This window comes from Glycine soja, chromosome 8 (genome assembly GCF_004193775.1).
Source record: "Glycine soja cultivar W05 chromosome 8, ASM419377v2, whole genome shotgun sequence".
In the NCBI taxonomy this organism is placed as follows: Eukaryota; Viridiplantae; Streptophyta; class Magnoliopsida; order Fabales; family Fabaceae; genus Glycine; species Glycine soja.
This window is the reverse complement of record NC_041009.1, coordinates 35,599,009-35,612,888: the sequence shown is the minus strand read 5'-3', so window position 1 is coordinate 35,612,888 and position 13,880 is coordinate 35,599,009. Positions and strand designations below refer to the sequence as shown.

The 13,880-nt window shown below is 31.8% G+C and overlaps 2 protein-coding genes across 6 annotated transcripts; both read right to left on the bottom strand.

Moving 5' to 3' along the window:
- Window positions 1-612: 612 nt before the first annotated feature.
- Window positions 613-3,321, bottom strand: LOC114423038 (transcription factor bHLH71-like). Of its 2 annotated transcripts, none has more exons than XM_028389643.1 (3): window positions 2,324-3,321; window positions 1,470-1,874; window positions 613-972 (listed from the first exon to the last, which is right to left on the bottom strand). In XM_028389643.1, the coding sequence occupies exons 1-3, from the start codon at window positions 2,720-2,722 to the stop codon at window positions 874-876; spliced, it is 903 nt and encodes a 300-aa protein (XP_028245444.1). In that variant the 5' UTR covers window positions 2,723-3,321; the 3' UTR covers window positions 613-873. The 2 variants fall into 2 exon arrangements, with proteins under 2 accessions (XP_028245444.1, XP_028245443.1); XM_028389642.1 differs by having other exon boundaries at window positions 1,470-1,883; window positions 2,324-3,313.
- Window positions 3,322-5,004: 1,683 nt separating this feature from the next.
- On the bottom strand, window positions 5,005-10,713 carry LOC114423001 (uncharacterized protein At4g17910). Of its 4 annotated transcripts, XR_003668779.1 has the most exons (17): window positions 10,470-10,713; window positions 10,303-10,366; window positions 10,162-10,198; window positions 9,621-9,742; window positions 9,383-9,456; window positions 9,096-9,174; window positions 8,924-9,013; window positions 7,766-7,839; window positions 7,160-7,247; window positions 6,433-6,555; window positions 6,238-6,361; window positions 5,991-6,117; window positions 5,837-5,888; window positions 5,696-5,740; window positions 5,447-5,516; window positions 5,278-5,376; window positions 5,162-5,185 (listed from the first exon to the last, which is right to left on the bottom strand). XR_003668779.1 is itself a non-coding variant. In XM_028389586.1 (16 exons), the coding sequence occupies exons 1-16, from the start codon at window positions 10,523-10,525 to the stop codon at window positions 5,033-5,035; spliced, it is 1,392 nt and encodes a 463-aa protein (XP_028245387.1). In that variant the 5' UTR covers window positions 10,526-10,713; the 3' UTR covers window positions 5,005-5,032. The 4 variants fall into 4 exon arrangements, 3 of the variants coding, with proteins under 3 accessions (XP_028245387.1, XP_028245386.1, XP_028245388.1); XM_028389586.1 differs by lacking the exon at window positions 5,447-5,516 and having other exon boundaries at window positions 5,005-5,185; window positions 6,238-6,342; window positions 6,429-6,555; XM_028389585.1 differs by lacking the exon at window positions 5,447-5,516 and having other exon boundaries at window positions 5,005-5,185.
- Window positions 10,714-13,880: the final 3,167 nt, after the last annotated feature.

Genomic DNA, 13,880 nt, shown 5'->3' with positions numbered 1-13,880 from the left:
ACAAGCTAAGGTTCACTGTCTCCCATCCATTAACGAAAAACAACAAAATTTATAAATGTAGCCACAGAGCCAACATGGGCCAATTTTGTTTTCTTTTACCTCTCCCCTTACTAGGATATACTCTTCTTTAAGTGTGTCAACTTTCAAGTGCATTATCGCCCAAACAAGGATTAATCCACGACTGTGCATGATTGCTCTAAAATAGAAGCATTCATACTGGACAAAAATCAGCATGATGATGAAAGTTTTGGCTCGTATTTGCCTATAATAATTTAGTTCAGCATTCAAATGGGCTCATTAATCAAGAATTTCCTTTCTTAATTAATAATATAATATAAGAGATCGATGTTTCAAATATAAATAATAAAATTTTACAGAAGAAATTATAGATTGACAGTGTAAAAATTTTATATTTAATCATTAACATATTGTATATGATTGTTGACTTTTATGATAATAATTTTAAAAGTTATATAAAAAAAATTATAATGGGATGACGTTGTAAGTCATTGCATTATCAGTAAGCTGAAAAATTTTATGTTATGAATATTATCATCCTCATTGCAAACTACTTTCATATTAGGGCCACTGAAGAGGACAATAGAGCTCAACTAACTGCAAACGAGATAAACTGTATCAACATTCTTTTTCATTTGATTTTTAGTTGTACTTGCTTGAAGCAACTTTTAAAAAACACCATCATCTACTGCAACTAAAGTTTAGCATTAACACATCAGTTGGACATCAAACAAACAAAAATAAAAAACTAAAGCCATTAGCAAATATTCTTTCCCCCCTCTCTCTCTGTTGAGGTTGGTGTAGATGGTTGATTTGGTCATTTCACTAAAATCTCGTGTCCCCAGATGAACCTGATCAACAGCAAAGGGAAGCCTCTTCTTCAATTCTTGCAAGCAAATGATGGACTGCCGTTGCAATACCATCTACTGAACCAAGTTGGAATCCTTCTTCAACCTTCATAAAAAAAATATTCATTTTAATTTAGGTAAACAATCTCTCTAAACTTTCATGAATTTATACAAGGACATCATAATTTTATAAATAGAAAGAATCATTGTGCCACATTTAGTATATGAAGTTGAGGCAAAGGTGGAAAATGAAACTGACTCGGTACTATGAATAGTTAATTAATTATAATGTTTAAATATATTTTTATACTTAATAAATTTTATTTTTGGTTATTGATATTTTATTTTAATATCAGATAAATTAACGAATTTTGTGTTTGTTTCATAATAAATTAACAATTTTTTACTAATTACAATAAAAAAAACAAACACAAAATTTATTAATTTATCATAGATTTAAAAAGAAATACTAAAGATCAAACACAAAATTGGTATTTTATTAAAGACTCAACGAAATAAAATTTTATTAAAAAAAAGTTAAATATTTATTAAGAATAAAATTATTAAAGCCTGATTATAATCTGTAGTTAATTAATTACATACCTTAGCACTGAAGGAATAGAACACCAAAGGGTCTATGGTGGTGACATTAAGATGTAGGACGGTGAGGCACAGCGTTTGAAAACCAGCTACTAACTTTGTTAGCTGCCCGTGGCTGCTTCTCCTGGTGAGAATTCGAAGATTTGCATGGGTCTCGATTAAAGTAACCTCGATATCAGCTATGGCAGCTTTGGTCTTGGATGTGTATTTGTTAGGAGTCTGGGACCATGTGTACTGTGGATACGAAAAACAATGTGCAAAAGGAGGTTGCATGAGTTTGGAAATGGCCGTATTTTCATTGGTTTGTGCCACTTCTTGGTGCAAAAGTTGCAGCTTTCTAGCTTCAAGTGATTGCAAGAGGTGCTCCAGCTCTTTTACAAACTCTATGGCACCACCCACTATAGAGGCCTGGTCACCCTAAAAAACATGTATACTAAGTTTGCATCTTAATTGAAAGAATTAGTTGCATGAGATCACAGTTAAGAGAGCATTATTTATACATCAAGCACTTCGACCTAGTGGCTTCCTAAGTATGAATGCAAAAAATATATATATAAATAAATTAAAAGAAAAGAGAATCTCCTCTTCTAGGAGTAACCACCCGAGAGATTTTTCACCCATAAATCATAAACAATTACACAAGTGAACTTAATATTATTATTTAATCTAAAATCTTAAGGCTCAGATAATTTTTACTTATCCTAAGATTTCACGTCGCATTTGTATTCTAATCTTTTCATCTCTAGTTTTCTACTAATTGAGACCATAACATAGTAGTAATTTTGTGAAAACCCCAGCCTGTGAGAAAGAGAGTAGAGACTGAAAAAGAAGAAACTAGCAAGAGAATCAAAACAAACCCTTTGGACGTAGGACTCCGGCATGAGTGAACGAAGGACAGCAAGATGCTCATTCATCTGCTTCCGGCGGTTTCTTTCCACTGTAATGTGTGTGATCCTTTGTGTCTCAGCCTCTTCCGTGTTTTTGCAAACCCTTGGCTTCCTTCTCCTCTTCTTCCTCCCTTGCACTGCCACCGAATTCTGCCTCCGGCCAATGCTTTCTGGTTCGCTGGCTTCACGCTTTCGGGTCCTCATTGCGCAATTATCAAATGTAGGGTGGTCATGCTGCTCCTGATAGTTCACAAAACTTTCCAAGAAACTAGCCTCTGGGGAGCCATGGCTGCTAAATGGAGTTGCAGAGATAGTGTCATAGATAATGAAGTTGGAGAACTCATTGGATTGAAGAGTTTCCAAAGTCATTTATACTCTCTTCAACTTTAGTTTGTTTGAAATCCTTACTTGCCGAGAGAACTAATAAGTCACCACCAGAGTTTTCATGAGTTTCTCATATACATGACATGACAAATTGACAACAATTTATAGAAAATCCCACTAACTTGGTTGATGCAGTTTGAGTCACAGAGGAAGGAAGAAGCTGGAAGTTTTAATATTGGAAAAATGAAAGAGCTTAGTTTATATCAAAGGATAACACCAAAATCTAACTCAGTTGGTTGAGCAAAATGTGTGACAGATATAAATCTCTTGATAAAGTGGTTAATTCGGATATGAAAAAAAAAAAAAACCAAAGATTAGAGGATACGCAGCACGTGAGAAGGGGCAGAAAAGGTCTTGTGCTTTTCAGGAATCAGAAAGGTGTAGTAAAAGGAAACAGGCTCCTCACACATCCTTGCTTTGGTTTCCTTCCCAATTTCAAAGATGCTGTCAATTACACTGGCACAGCTTATGCCAATGAAGAGTAAGGTGGGGGACCCAAATCTATATAGAAATAAGCATAAAAACAACAGAACAAGCTTTGCAATAGCTACTCATCACATTCAAATCCGTTTTGGGGTTTGCAGGAAATTAATGAAAGGCTCACGCACCCGAGATTCCCATATAAATAATTTAGACAAAGACTATTGCATCTATTTGACAATCCACTGGTACAACATTCTACATGTCAAAGCCATATCAACATTTTGTTCTAGTTGGAAAATCCTACGGTTCATATATTATTAATGAATTGTGTTAATGATACCAATTAAACTGTATCTATAATTGCTAGAGATAGTTAGAACTTCATCATTATAATCGACAAAATTACCTACCAAAAAATAACATTTTGATGTCACCTATCAATTAATTGTGTTAATGATAATCGTGTTTGTAACCACTTATTATTTTCTTATACACTATAAACTACGAAATTCCCGTTATTTCTTGTATTGTACAAGGGGACCACCAGATACTTCACAAGGAATATCTTTCATGTCGCCTCTTTCAAATACGTGAATTATAAACGTGTAGATGTAAGTGAATAAAATTAAGCAAAGCATAGCGCGTAGAAGTATATATACTTTCTAACAATTATAATGATTATGTTTAACAAGTCATTTAATTTAACTTTAAGTCTTTTTAAATAATTTCTAATATTTTTTTGAAATATGTTATTTGAAATATCTTCTTTTAAAATGTTAATTTTTAATTTTTTATATTTTATTATCTTTTTTATTTTTAAAATATTTATTCATTTTTTTATCATCTTTTTTAAAATACTAGTTTTCCTTATTACTTGTGATTTAATAAATTAATTTAAAGACTTCTAAGTACTAATTTTTATTTATTAACTTTTAGCTTTTTCGGTTATCCATTTCAGTTATCTTTTTAATTTTTTATTTAGTCTTATCAGATATAAACTGCCTCTTTATTAATATTGACGTGGAGTTCTTATGGGCATAGGCTACACCTCGATGTGCATGTTTTTGCAAACAACAGAACCTTTAGCCATATCTGCTGAGGAGGACACACGAAAGGACAGAGGGCGAGTTAGGAGCGTGGTCCAAGTTGTCAGACTCTGTTGGATTAACCATGTGACTGTAAGCTACCCTTCTCGAAAAAGTACATCATCTGCAGGTCCACATCACTTTAGGCTACATTCAAATCCCCATAACACAGGTTCAACATTTCTTTTTCCACTATATATATATATTGCCTAGAAAGATTTATATATGCATGATTTTACCCCCACTGTTTCACTGTGCAATCATGTATAAAAGCTACCAAGGGGATGCCAAATCAAGATGCATGATAATGAAGCATGGAAACACAAAAGCAACTTAGTATGAGTTGTAAGCTGCAATTGCAGAGTGGCCAATCGATATTGCATGAGCAGAGAAATGGTATCTTTTTTTTGTCAACGGAATGGCTGTCCGTAAGTGTCAAAAAGATAAGCTTGTCCGGTCTCCACCATTAGTGATTTTAATTATACATTTTTTTCTTCCATAAAAATTAAACATGATATTAGAAGATTTATCATACTTTACTCAACCAACTGAATTAAATCTTTTTGATTCTATAATATGTATGCATTCCTAAAACTCTTAATTATTTGTTAACCCAGATTGAGTTCAACGGCAGTGGAATTTTGATCATATCTACCTTTATAATCAACCATAATTGCCACACGAGTTTTATAGTAAATTCAATTAATGATTAATAAAAAGAGATGTTCTTTTAAAATAAATAATAACACTAACAAAACATACTACTGCAGCATAGCAATTGACTGCATCACCAAAATTTTAATTTAATACCAAAATAATCTGCAATACCAATTACAATTGATAAAACATAAGCATAGACAAGCAAGATAAAAAAGGCAGTGATTGATGACGCAGAGAGGGTATCAACAGACAAGTTTACCAACCCAGTGAGAATATTTGCCTGCACACAAAATTATCCGAGGAAATTATAACTGATATCTAGGGATAGAAAGCAGCATATATGCTTGTAAGTAAGGAATATCTCGTTATCACCAGTAGAAATGTAGCCAGTAGGTTCCGATTGAATGCTTCTTCAAGTATTGAAGTTTTACTTCCAGGAACAAGATCGGCTAGCATTAGAATTGATAGCAGCTGAAAAATGGGTGATATTCAGATTAAATAACAACAAAATTCCATAATCAGAAGTTAAATTAGTAATTACAATGTCAAGGATAACTCAAGAGTGCCGTGCTGGGAAATTTGGGTTATGGTACAGATTGAGACAGCATAAGCTGCATTTGGTATGTCAAACTTCAAAATATTTAATTGAAAAAAAAAATTTAAACATTAACAATAAGTTAGAGCCCAGAAGCAATTTTATAACGCAGAAACTGCAATAAAGCTACAAAGTCAACAGTCCTATCAAACTATGTTACACTGAGCCATTGAATAGAACTGAAAGGAGAATGACCTGTAGATTGTCAGCCACTACCATAGTAACATATGGAAGATTGCACTGCACAAAGTATCAACAATTAGTTTTTCATCCATTGATGCTAAAGAAACTAATAAAGCCCCTCTGATTAAGAAACTGTAACATAGTCAGACATACAGTTCTCCGAGAAATTCTTTCGACATGCCTGTCTAGAAGCACAGTTAATAACCTAGCAAGGGGATCATGAAAAAGGAATAAGTTCAAAGCTGTAGACATGATCCAAACAAGATTTCTTTGTGCATGATAAACAATGTTTTGGATCAAGCTTTACCAAAACAGGATGGAGAGAACCCAAACCCTCATCCGTACCCATCTGCTACTTCTAAATCCAGAGGAATGGCTTCCGAAGATAAGATAGTTTCCCAAATGAACACCAAGAAGGTACATTCCCCAGTATCCTGGAGACAAAATGAGATTTATTGACCAATTTTTATATATCAAAGGTAAAACAGCTATAAGTACTTGCCAACAAAATTATAGCCTTAGAATCAAAATTATAGCCTTAAGATAGTTCTCACCAAATATGCTAAAAATCCCCTCCTTGTTTTGACTTATGATATCCATTCCTCTTTCATTAGAAAGCAAGTAATGATTTAAACCTTGCACCAAGCAGAACTGGTACCCTTGGAAAGAGAAATTAAACTTTATATGAAAATCAAATTTCAAAAGACAAGAAGACATAAGAATAAGACAGAAATAAAAAAAGTACCTACTAGTACAAGTGAACCAATAACTCCAGAATATTGAGGGGAAATATTAATAAAGGAAGTAAGGATTGACACAGCAGCAAGTGTGAAGAAGAAATTCCAATGTACACCATATTCACCCACATGTACCTATAAGAAGGAAAAATGATCACTTGCTTCTTTGAGAATGTCTTGAGTCTTGGATTAGGCAATTATAACTCAACAATTTGTATATAGGAAAAACTACATAGCAGTGTCCATTGTAATTAAAAACAATCATGAGAAGCAAAAGAAGATTTTTCCTTCCTTAAGAATGTCTTGAACCAAGAAATTAATCAATTAGAACTCATTTCTATAAACAGGCAAAAAAAAAAAACATACGAGACCAGTGAGCATTTTAATTAAAAACCAGAAGAAATAACATAATCCAGCATACTGCAATCAACATAAATTTTCATTCAAATGCCAGATAAACTCTTTTTGCAGAATAAGCCCTATTACTACTCCTACATTCCACGACATTCAGAGTTTTCAGGTTTATACAAAACCTGGGGGTTGACTTAAGATATATACTGCCCAAAATATTATTATCTGTAATCTTCATTAACTACGTCATATTACTTTTCAAGTATCAAAAACATATAGGTGACTGACCTTGTTAAAGCTTTAGATATGGTATTTGTATATGCAAGACAAGTTAATGTATTTCAGTTGCCACAGAACTTTCTAAGAATCCCAATGACAATAATCTCACCTGATAATCCACACCAGTCGTAGTAACAAGACGAAGAAATCCTAAGATGATCAGTGGACTAGTTGAAACTATTGCAGTCTTCCAGCTTCTAAAACATGACAAAACAATGACACTATCAGAGGAATGCAGTATATCTGAGTAAATTCATTAAAAAAGACATCAATGTTATTATAGAGAGAAGATAAACAAAAAGAGAAAAGGAGAAACTTAGGTGACACTTGGTTTGAGTGTTTTCTGTTTTCATTTTCAAAGAAAACAGAAAATAAGAGTGAAAACACATTTGCTTAAAATTTAGAAAACATTTTCTCGGAAAATATTTTCAAAACCCAAAACAAAAAACAACAGATCAGTGTTTTCAGCCTTTTCTGAAGAAGTGAAACTAATTTTTGAAATCAATGTTTTCATTTTCAAATTTTCCAAGTGATGTTCATGTTGTTCACATTACTTCTTCATATGTAGGATTGTCACAAAAGTTCCCTAACTCATTCAGGTAAAACATCTTATAATTTATCAAACTCAAGAAAAAAAAAACATTTTTAAAATCTAGGAAAATTGGTAAACATGCATATCAAAGATTAATTTCCAAGGTTGCAACGAATGACTCACACCGATGTGATATTACGTGCTTGCCGAGAAACTAGTGAATTTGCCAAAACAAATGCTCCAACCCCAAGATCCATCTGGAATGCAAAAGTAATCTCAAATCTCAACATAACAATCAAATTATTACATACACTGTTTTTTAGTAATATTGCAAAACAAAATGAATGTGCACAAGGGAAGACGGCAATAACATAAATAGTTGACAAGAGGAAAAGATCAAAATTTGTAACTTAATGCAATCCATCAATGAGAAGCAATTTATATGTTGAAGAAAAAAACCCATTTTCTCCAACTCCGAACCCCAACAAACACCCATTTCCCTTTCTCAGCATTTACTCTAGCTGTATATCACCCAAGTGATAAGTAATATAGCATACACATTTTACCAAAAGAAGTGCATTATAAGGAAGGACAAGAAATCCTCCTTATTCGAAACAAAATACACGAAGATCTTGTTTGAATAAACTCTATAAGAACTTATAGGAGAAGAAAATAAGAAGATAAAATAAATTAAGCTTCTCTCAAAGTAAAATCAATCCATGCACTTAATTCTTATAGAAGCTTCTATAAAAGTTAAGGTGCATAAGTTGATTTTAGCTTACGGGAGAAGCTCAATTTATTTCACATTCTTATTTTTTTTCTCCTATAAATGGTTATGAAAAAGTTTATCCAAACAGGGCCAATAGAAAAAGAAAAATACATTATTCAGAAGAGACATCCAATCCCTTCACAGGTCACACAAAGTGACATTGGTAAAGAAACCATGAGCTTTGAGAAGACAGTCATATCGCAAATAATCAGCTTAAATAAAATAGGTGCTTATAAACTCTGGCATTACCATCTAAGTTCAAGACAAGATATTTGAGAAACCTCCACCGCTGACTTTTGACAAAAAATTGACAATCTTTGAAAGTATTTTTTTTCTTCATTGATAAACAGGGATATACTCTGGGAGAAATTATCTACAATCATTATTTAATAAATCTGTGAAATAGAAATTTGACTCATACAATGACTTCATAAATTAATCAATGATTTCCATTGTGGGAAAAAGTGTTGGGTTAGTAACCATATGAATCATATTAAATGAAATCTTATTTCCTATATTCTTATTCTAAACATGTCTTTCATTCTCATATCAGAATTGCATAACACTCATACCAAACTAGTTCCGTAAGTTTCAGTCTTTGCATATCTTCTAGGAAATATTCTGAAGTCAACAGCCAAGATGCATAAGAATGTTATAATCATCTGCAAAAATAACTTCATCAGCATAAAAACAGAATGCAATAAGAACAATGGAATAAAAAAACTCTATAGTAGCACTTCATACCACAATAACCCTATATGAAGTAACATATGCCCGAAGAGAGTTGGACTCTCCTTCAAAAGAAGGAGAAGAACCACCAGACCTGCAGTTAAGTGTACAGAATCAGCTATTATCTACTTCAAAATTTGGCTGTGAAACTTTTGGCCTTAATTTTCCATTTCACAAAAAACCCTATGTCCTTTAAGGAAGTTACCTACACAAAATTGCAAAATTACCTCTTGACAGCAATATAAAGCAATGTTAAGATAGTGAACAAAAAGGAAGTTACCTACACAAAATTGCAAAATTACCTCTTGACTGCAATATAAAGCAATGTTAAGATAGTGAACAAACTTGCCAAGAAATAGGTCCAGTTTGCAAGTACCTGTCACCAAGGTCATTGTAAAAATTACAAAATAAAAATGAGGGGAGCATAAGTCAAAAGCCCTGTTACAAACATATCTTCAGTTAAACAAGCTATTTTAATCTACTTTCAAGTCCCAAATTTTCTATTTGTTGGCAAAACATTTGATGCTATTGACCACTTACGGTGAAAAATAAGAGCATAGGAACAACAATGACAAGGAAGTCCAGAGACAATGTGGCTAGGTATGATTTTAAATTCCTATTCCCCGAAGGCGCATCATCATTTTTCTTCTTCAGTGAGGCACCTATAATTAATAAAAACAAAAATAAAAAGGAAATTCAAACAATTAGAACGAATAATAGACCGAATGTAATCAAACAATAATGATAAGGAGAAAAGAAATCAAGCAGAATTAGAATGAAATATTGCAATTGAGCATATAGCTAAATTGTAGTGTTTTTTTTTTCTGCCGAGACCAGTGTCCTCCAACCCAACCCATTAGGTCAGAAATTAATCCGCTCGCGGTTTGTAGTTGCCGCTGGCCCAAGGTAATTTCGCACTAAGTGAGAATCGAATACAGATTCTCCCACTAAATAGATCCTTCTCACTCATGTGAACACAACCAGACCTTAGACGGTTACATCAATCCTTCGGGTTGCTAAAATGTAGTGTTTGAGTATATAAATTTGAAACTTCCAAATTGAAGTGTTATAAGGGACTGACCAGTGATGGAAATGGAGTGACGAATAAGAACCAGAATCTGTAATGAAAACAGAAAAGAGAAAAGAAAAGAAAAAAAACACGATTGCGTCACATTTAAGTTGGTGTGAAGAAATGGAGCATGTAAATTGCGTGATCACTCACGGGAATAGACACTGTAAGCGTCGCGATTTCGAGCATGGAGGATCCGGTCAAGTTGCTTACGAATCTGAAGAAAAAATTGAGACAAAAAGGAAATAGGGGGTCAATAGTGAAAATTTGAAAAATATTATTATTATTAATCGGGGAAAAAAGGAAATGAAGAGAGTAACTCTTCTTTGAGATGCTTGTTGGGGTTGAAGGAGGGTTTAGGCAGAGGAAGATCCATGAATGAAATCCAACGGTCAACTCTGGCTCAAAGACACAAACTGAGAACGGAACCGGGGAACAATAGTCACACTGACTGCACTACCTTCCCTTAGAATGGCAGCGATGAATTGGATTTATTTTGAACCCTTTGGATTTCTAGATCTCCAAATGAATGATTATTCTTCCTTTTTTAAAGTGAACAACCGATTGTCCTGTTAAAATACAAGAAAATTATAAGATATCTTCTTTATATATCAAAAGAAGCACAAGAGGGTAGTATTGAAAATATTTTTTTCAATAATTAAGTTAAATAAATAATAGACTTTAATTGGTTGATTTTTTTCTTTAAAGAAAATCAATAGAAAATAATTAAATTAAAATATTTGCACAAAATTTGTGTATTCCATGTAATAAAATAAGTCCACGAATCAATAATAATTAATAATTAAATGGAGTTAAAAATGACATTTTAAATTAAAAAATTTGAAATGTTGTGTTTTCTTTTTTTTAATAAGTAGTTAATTAATGTATATGATTTTTTTTATATACCTCCTCATTATCATTATAAATAGAGAAGCTATTCATATAACTGATTTAACTGATTGTTATTCTGCTTTTTTTTTCTTCATTCAATCAATTCCCACCCGTTGGGATACGATTTTAAATAAATTTCTATTTTTATACCAACTTCTATACAATTGGTAATTTTTATTTTAAAAGTATAAAATTAAATATAACTAATTTGGATAAAGAAAATATAGTCCTACCATTATTTAAGCAACTATTTGATTCTTATATTATATCAATAATCATTACTTTTATTTTACTTTTCAATAAATTAAAAATTTGTAATTGTAGAAATATTTTTTTAATAGAATTTTGATGTCATAATAAGTCAATTTATTCAAATTAATGATTTTATAAATATATGAATAAATTTTCAAGAGATTATAATATTTTACTTTAATTAATAATTAACTATATAAATTAAGAAATAAATTATTATGTATATAGTATTTTATAATATAATATCTCGTATCATGTAATTATTGTTTTAAATTAATAATTAAGGATATAAGTTAATAAATTAATTATTATATAACACGTAAATTATTATGATATAAATAATTTTATTTTACATATTAATTTAAAATTATAGAACACGTAAATTTTAAAGTCATTTTTATGATTAATATTATTGTATATACTTTTAGTTTCTCTCATTTTAAGCAACAAAAAAGTGACTTGTAATTTGGTGATTAAATTATGACTTGGTAATATGACTTTTAGTTTTTTTTCCATTTATTATTATTAATTTACTTTTATTATTGTACGACTTATATATATATATATATATATATATATATATATATATATATATATATATATATATATAAAAGAAAGTAGGTGAGGGTGATATTGAAAATATTTTTTTCAATGATTAAGTAAAAAAAATAATAATAAATTTTAAGTGGTTAAATTTTTTCTTTAAAGAAAATCAATATGAATTAATTGAGTTAATGCAAGATTGATAAGAAGATCAAACTTTACCCCCAAACAATTTTATCTCAAGATTTCCCTCTCTTAAATTTTACCACATCCTAACAAATAATTAGCATTTAATTGTTGAAGTTTAGAGAAAATAATTACCTTGTATCAGCTGTTTTAGTTAAAATAATGTTTCATTTCCATAGTTTTCATGTCAATGAAATCATTAAGACAACTTTCAAGTCTCGATTCATCCCTCAAACGCATTAACGAAGTATCCAAAAACAAGAAAAATTACTAGGACTTGAAGATTTTAATCCATGAGGCAACTTTTGGCACTTAGATTGTTATTAGTATCAGCTGTTCTGATTAAAATAATGTTTCATTCTCATAGTTTTCATGTCAATGAAACCATTAAGACAACTTTTAAGTCTTAATTCGGTCCTCAAACACATTAACGAAGTGGCCAAAAACAACAAAAAATTACTAAGACTTGAAGATTTAAATTCGTGAGGGCAACTTTTGGCACTTAGATTATTATTTGTATCAATTGTTTTGATTAAAATAATGTTTCATTAACAAAATTTTCATGACAAAAAAGCCATTAAGACAAGTTTTGAGTCTCGATTCGGCACTCAAACACATTAATGAGTGGCCAAAAATAAGAAAAATTACTAACACTTCAAGATTTCAATCCATGATGATAACTCATAAATACAACAACGAAAAACACACATGACAACTACAAATCATTAAATAATAAAATAAAAATTGAGTAAATTGGGGGTGGGGGATTTCTTCAAAACTCGATTCAAGGTTCATTGTTTCATCAAGGTATTCATCCAAACCCTCCAAATTCAAAGAGCTGGCAAAGAATGGTGGTGGATGTGCATATGTTTGTGTAGGTGTGTCTGCGGTGGTAATATATAACTCCAGGCATGTGAGCTTGGAGATTTCTCTGAACATAGAAAACATAGGCATTATATCCTCATCGTCGTGCAACATGCATGCCCTATACTGGCCACAATCATCAACAAATGATATAGGTAATAAAAAAATGTATATCCTTGACCACTTTATCATTTGGTAGACTAATCTTGTTTCCAATAGCTTATTTTAAGGCATCAAATGACATTCTACTATCAAGTTGAACGATCTTTGGTGAGCCACTTATGAAAGTTGAACCATGTTTAGTTGTTATGATGATGTCATCATAATACACAATTGCATTGACTAATGATGAAGTCATGGTTTAGGGTTTAGGGTTTAGAGTAGCAGTTAGGTTTTGGATTAAGGTGATGGACCGAACCGCCTCAATGCAGACCATATTTATAATGTTTAATGGCTTGTCACATACACTTCAAAAAGAACGACCAAGATCCCAATGACAAAATGAATGACCTAGATATCATCGATTGGAGCAACACACGTTGAATGGTCAAGATCCCACCGACAAAATGAACAGTCTGGATATCACCGATTGGAGCAACACACGCTGAATGGTCAAGATCTTATCGACAAAGTGAACGGTCTAGATATCACTGATTGGAGAAACGCATGTTGAACGACCAAGATCTCACCAACAAAATAAACTGCCTAGATATCACCGATTGGAGCAACACATGTTGAACGACCAAGATCCCATCGACAAAATCAATAGCCTAGATATCACCAATTGGAGCAACGCACATTGAACGACCAAGATCACACCAACAAAATTAACGGTCTAGATATCACCGATTGGAGCGACGCACGTTGAATGGGAAATATCCCACTAACAAAATCAATGACCAAGATCCCACCGAATGAATTATGTTACTGTTAAATTTTTTCTATAAATACAATGCATGTATTGTCACCATTTACACTAACTTATAGACTCACTT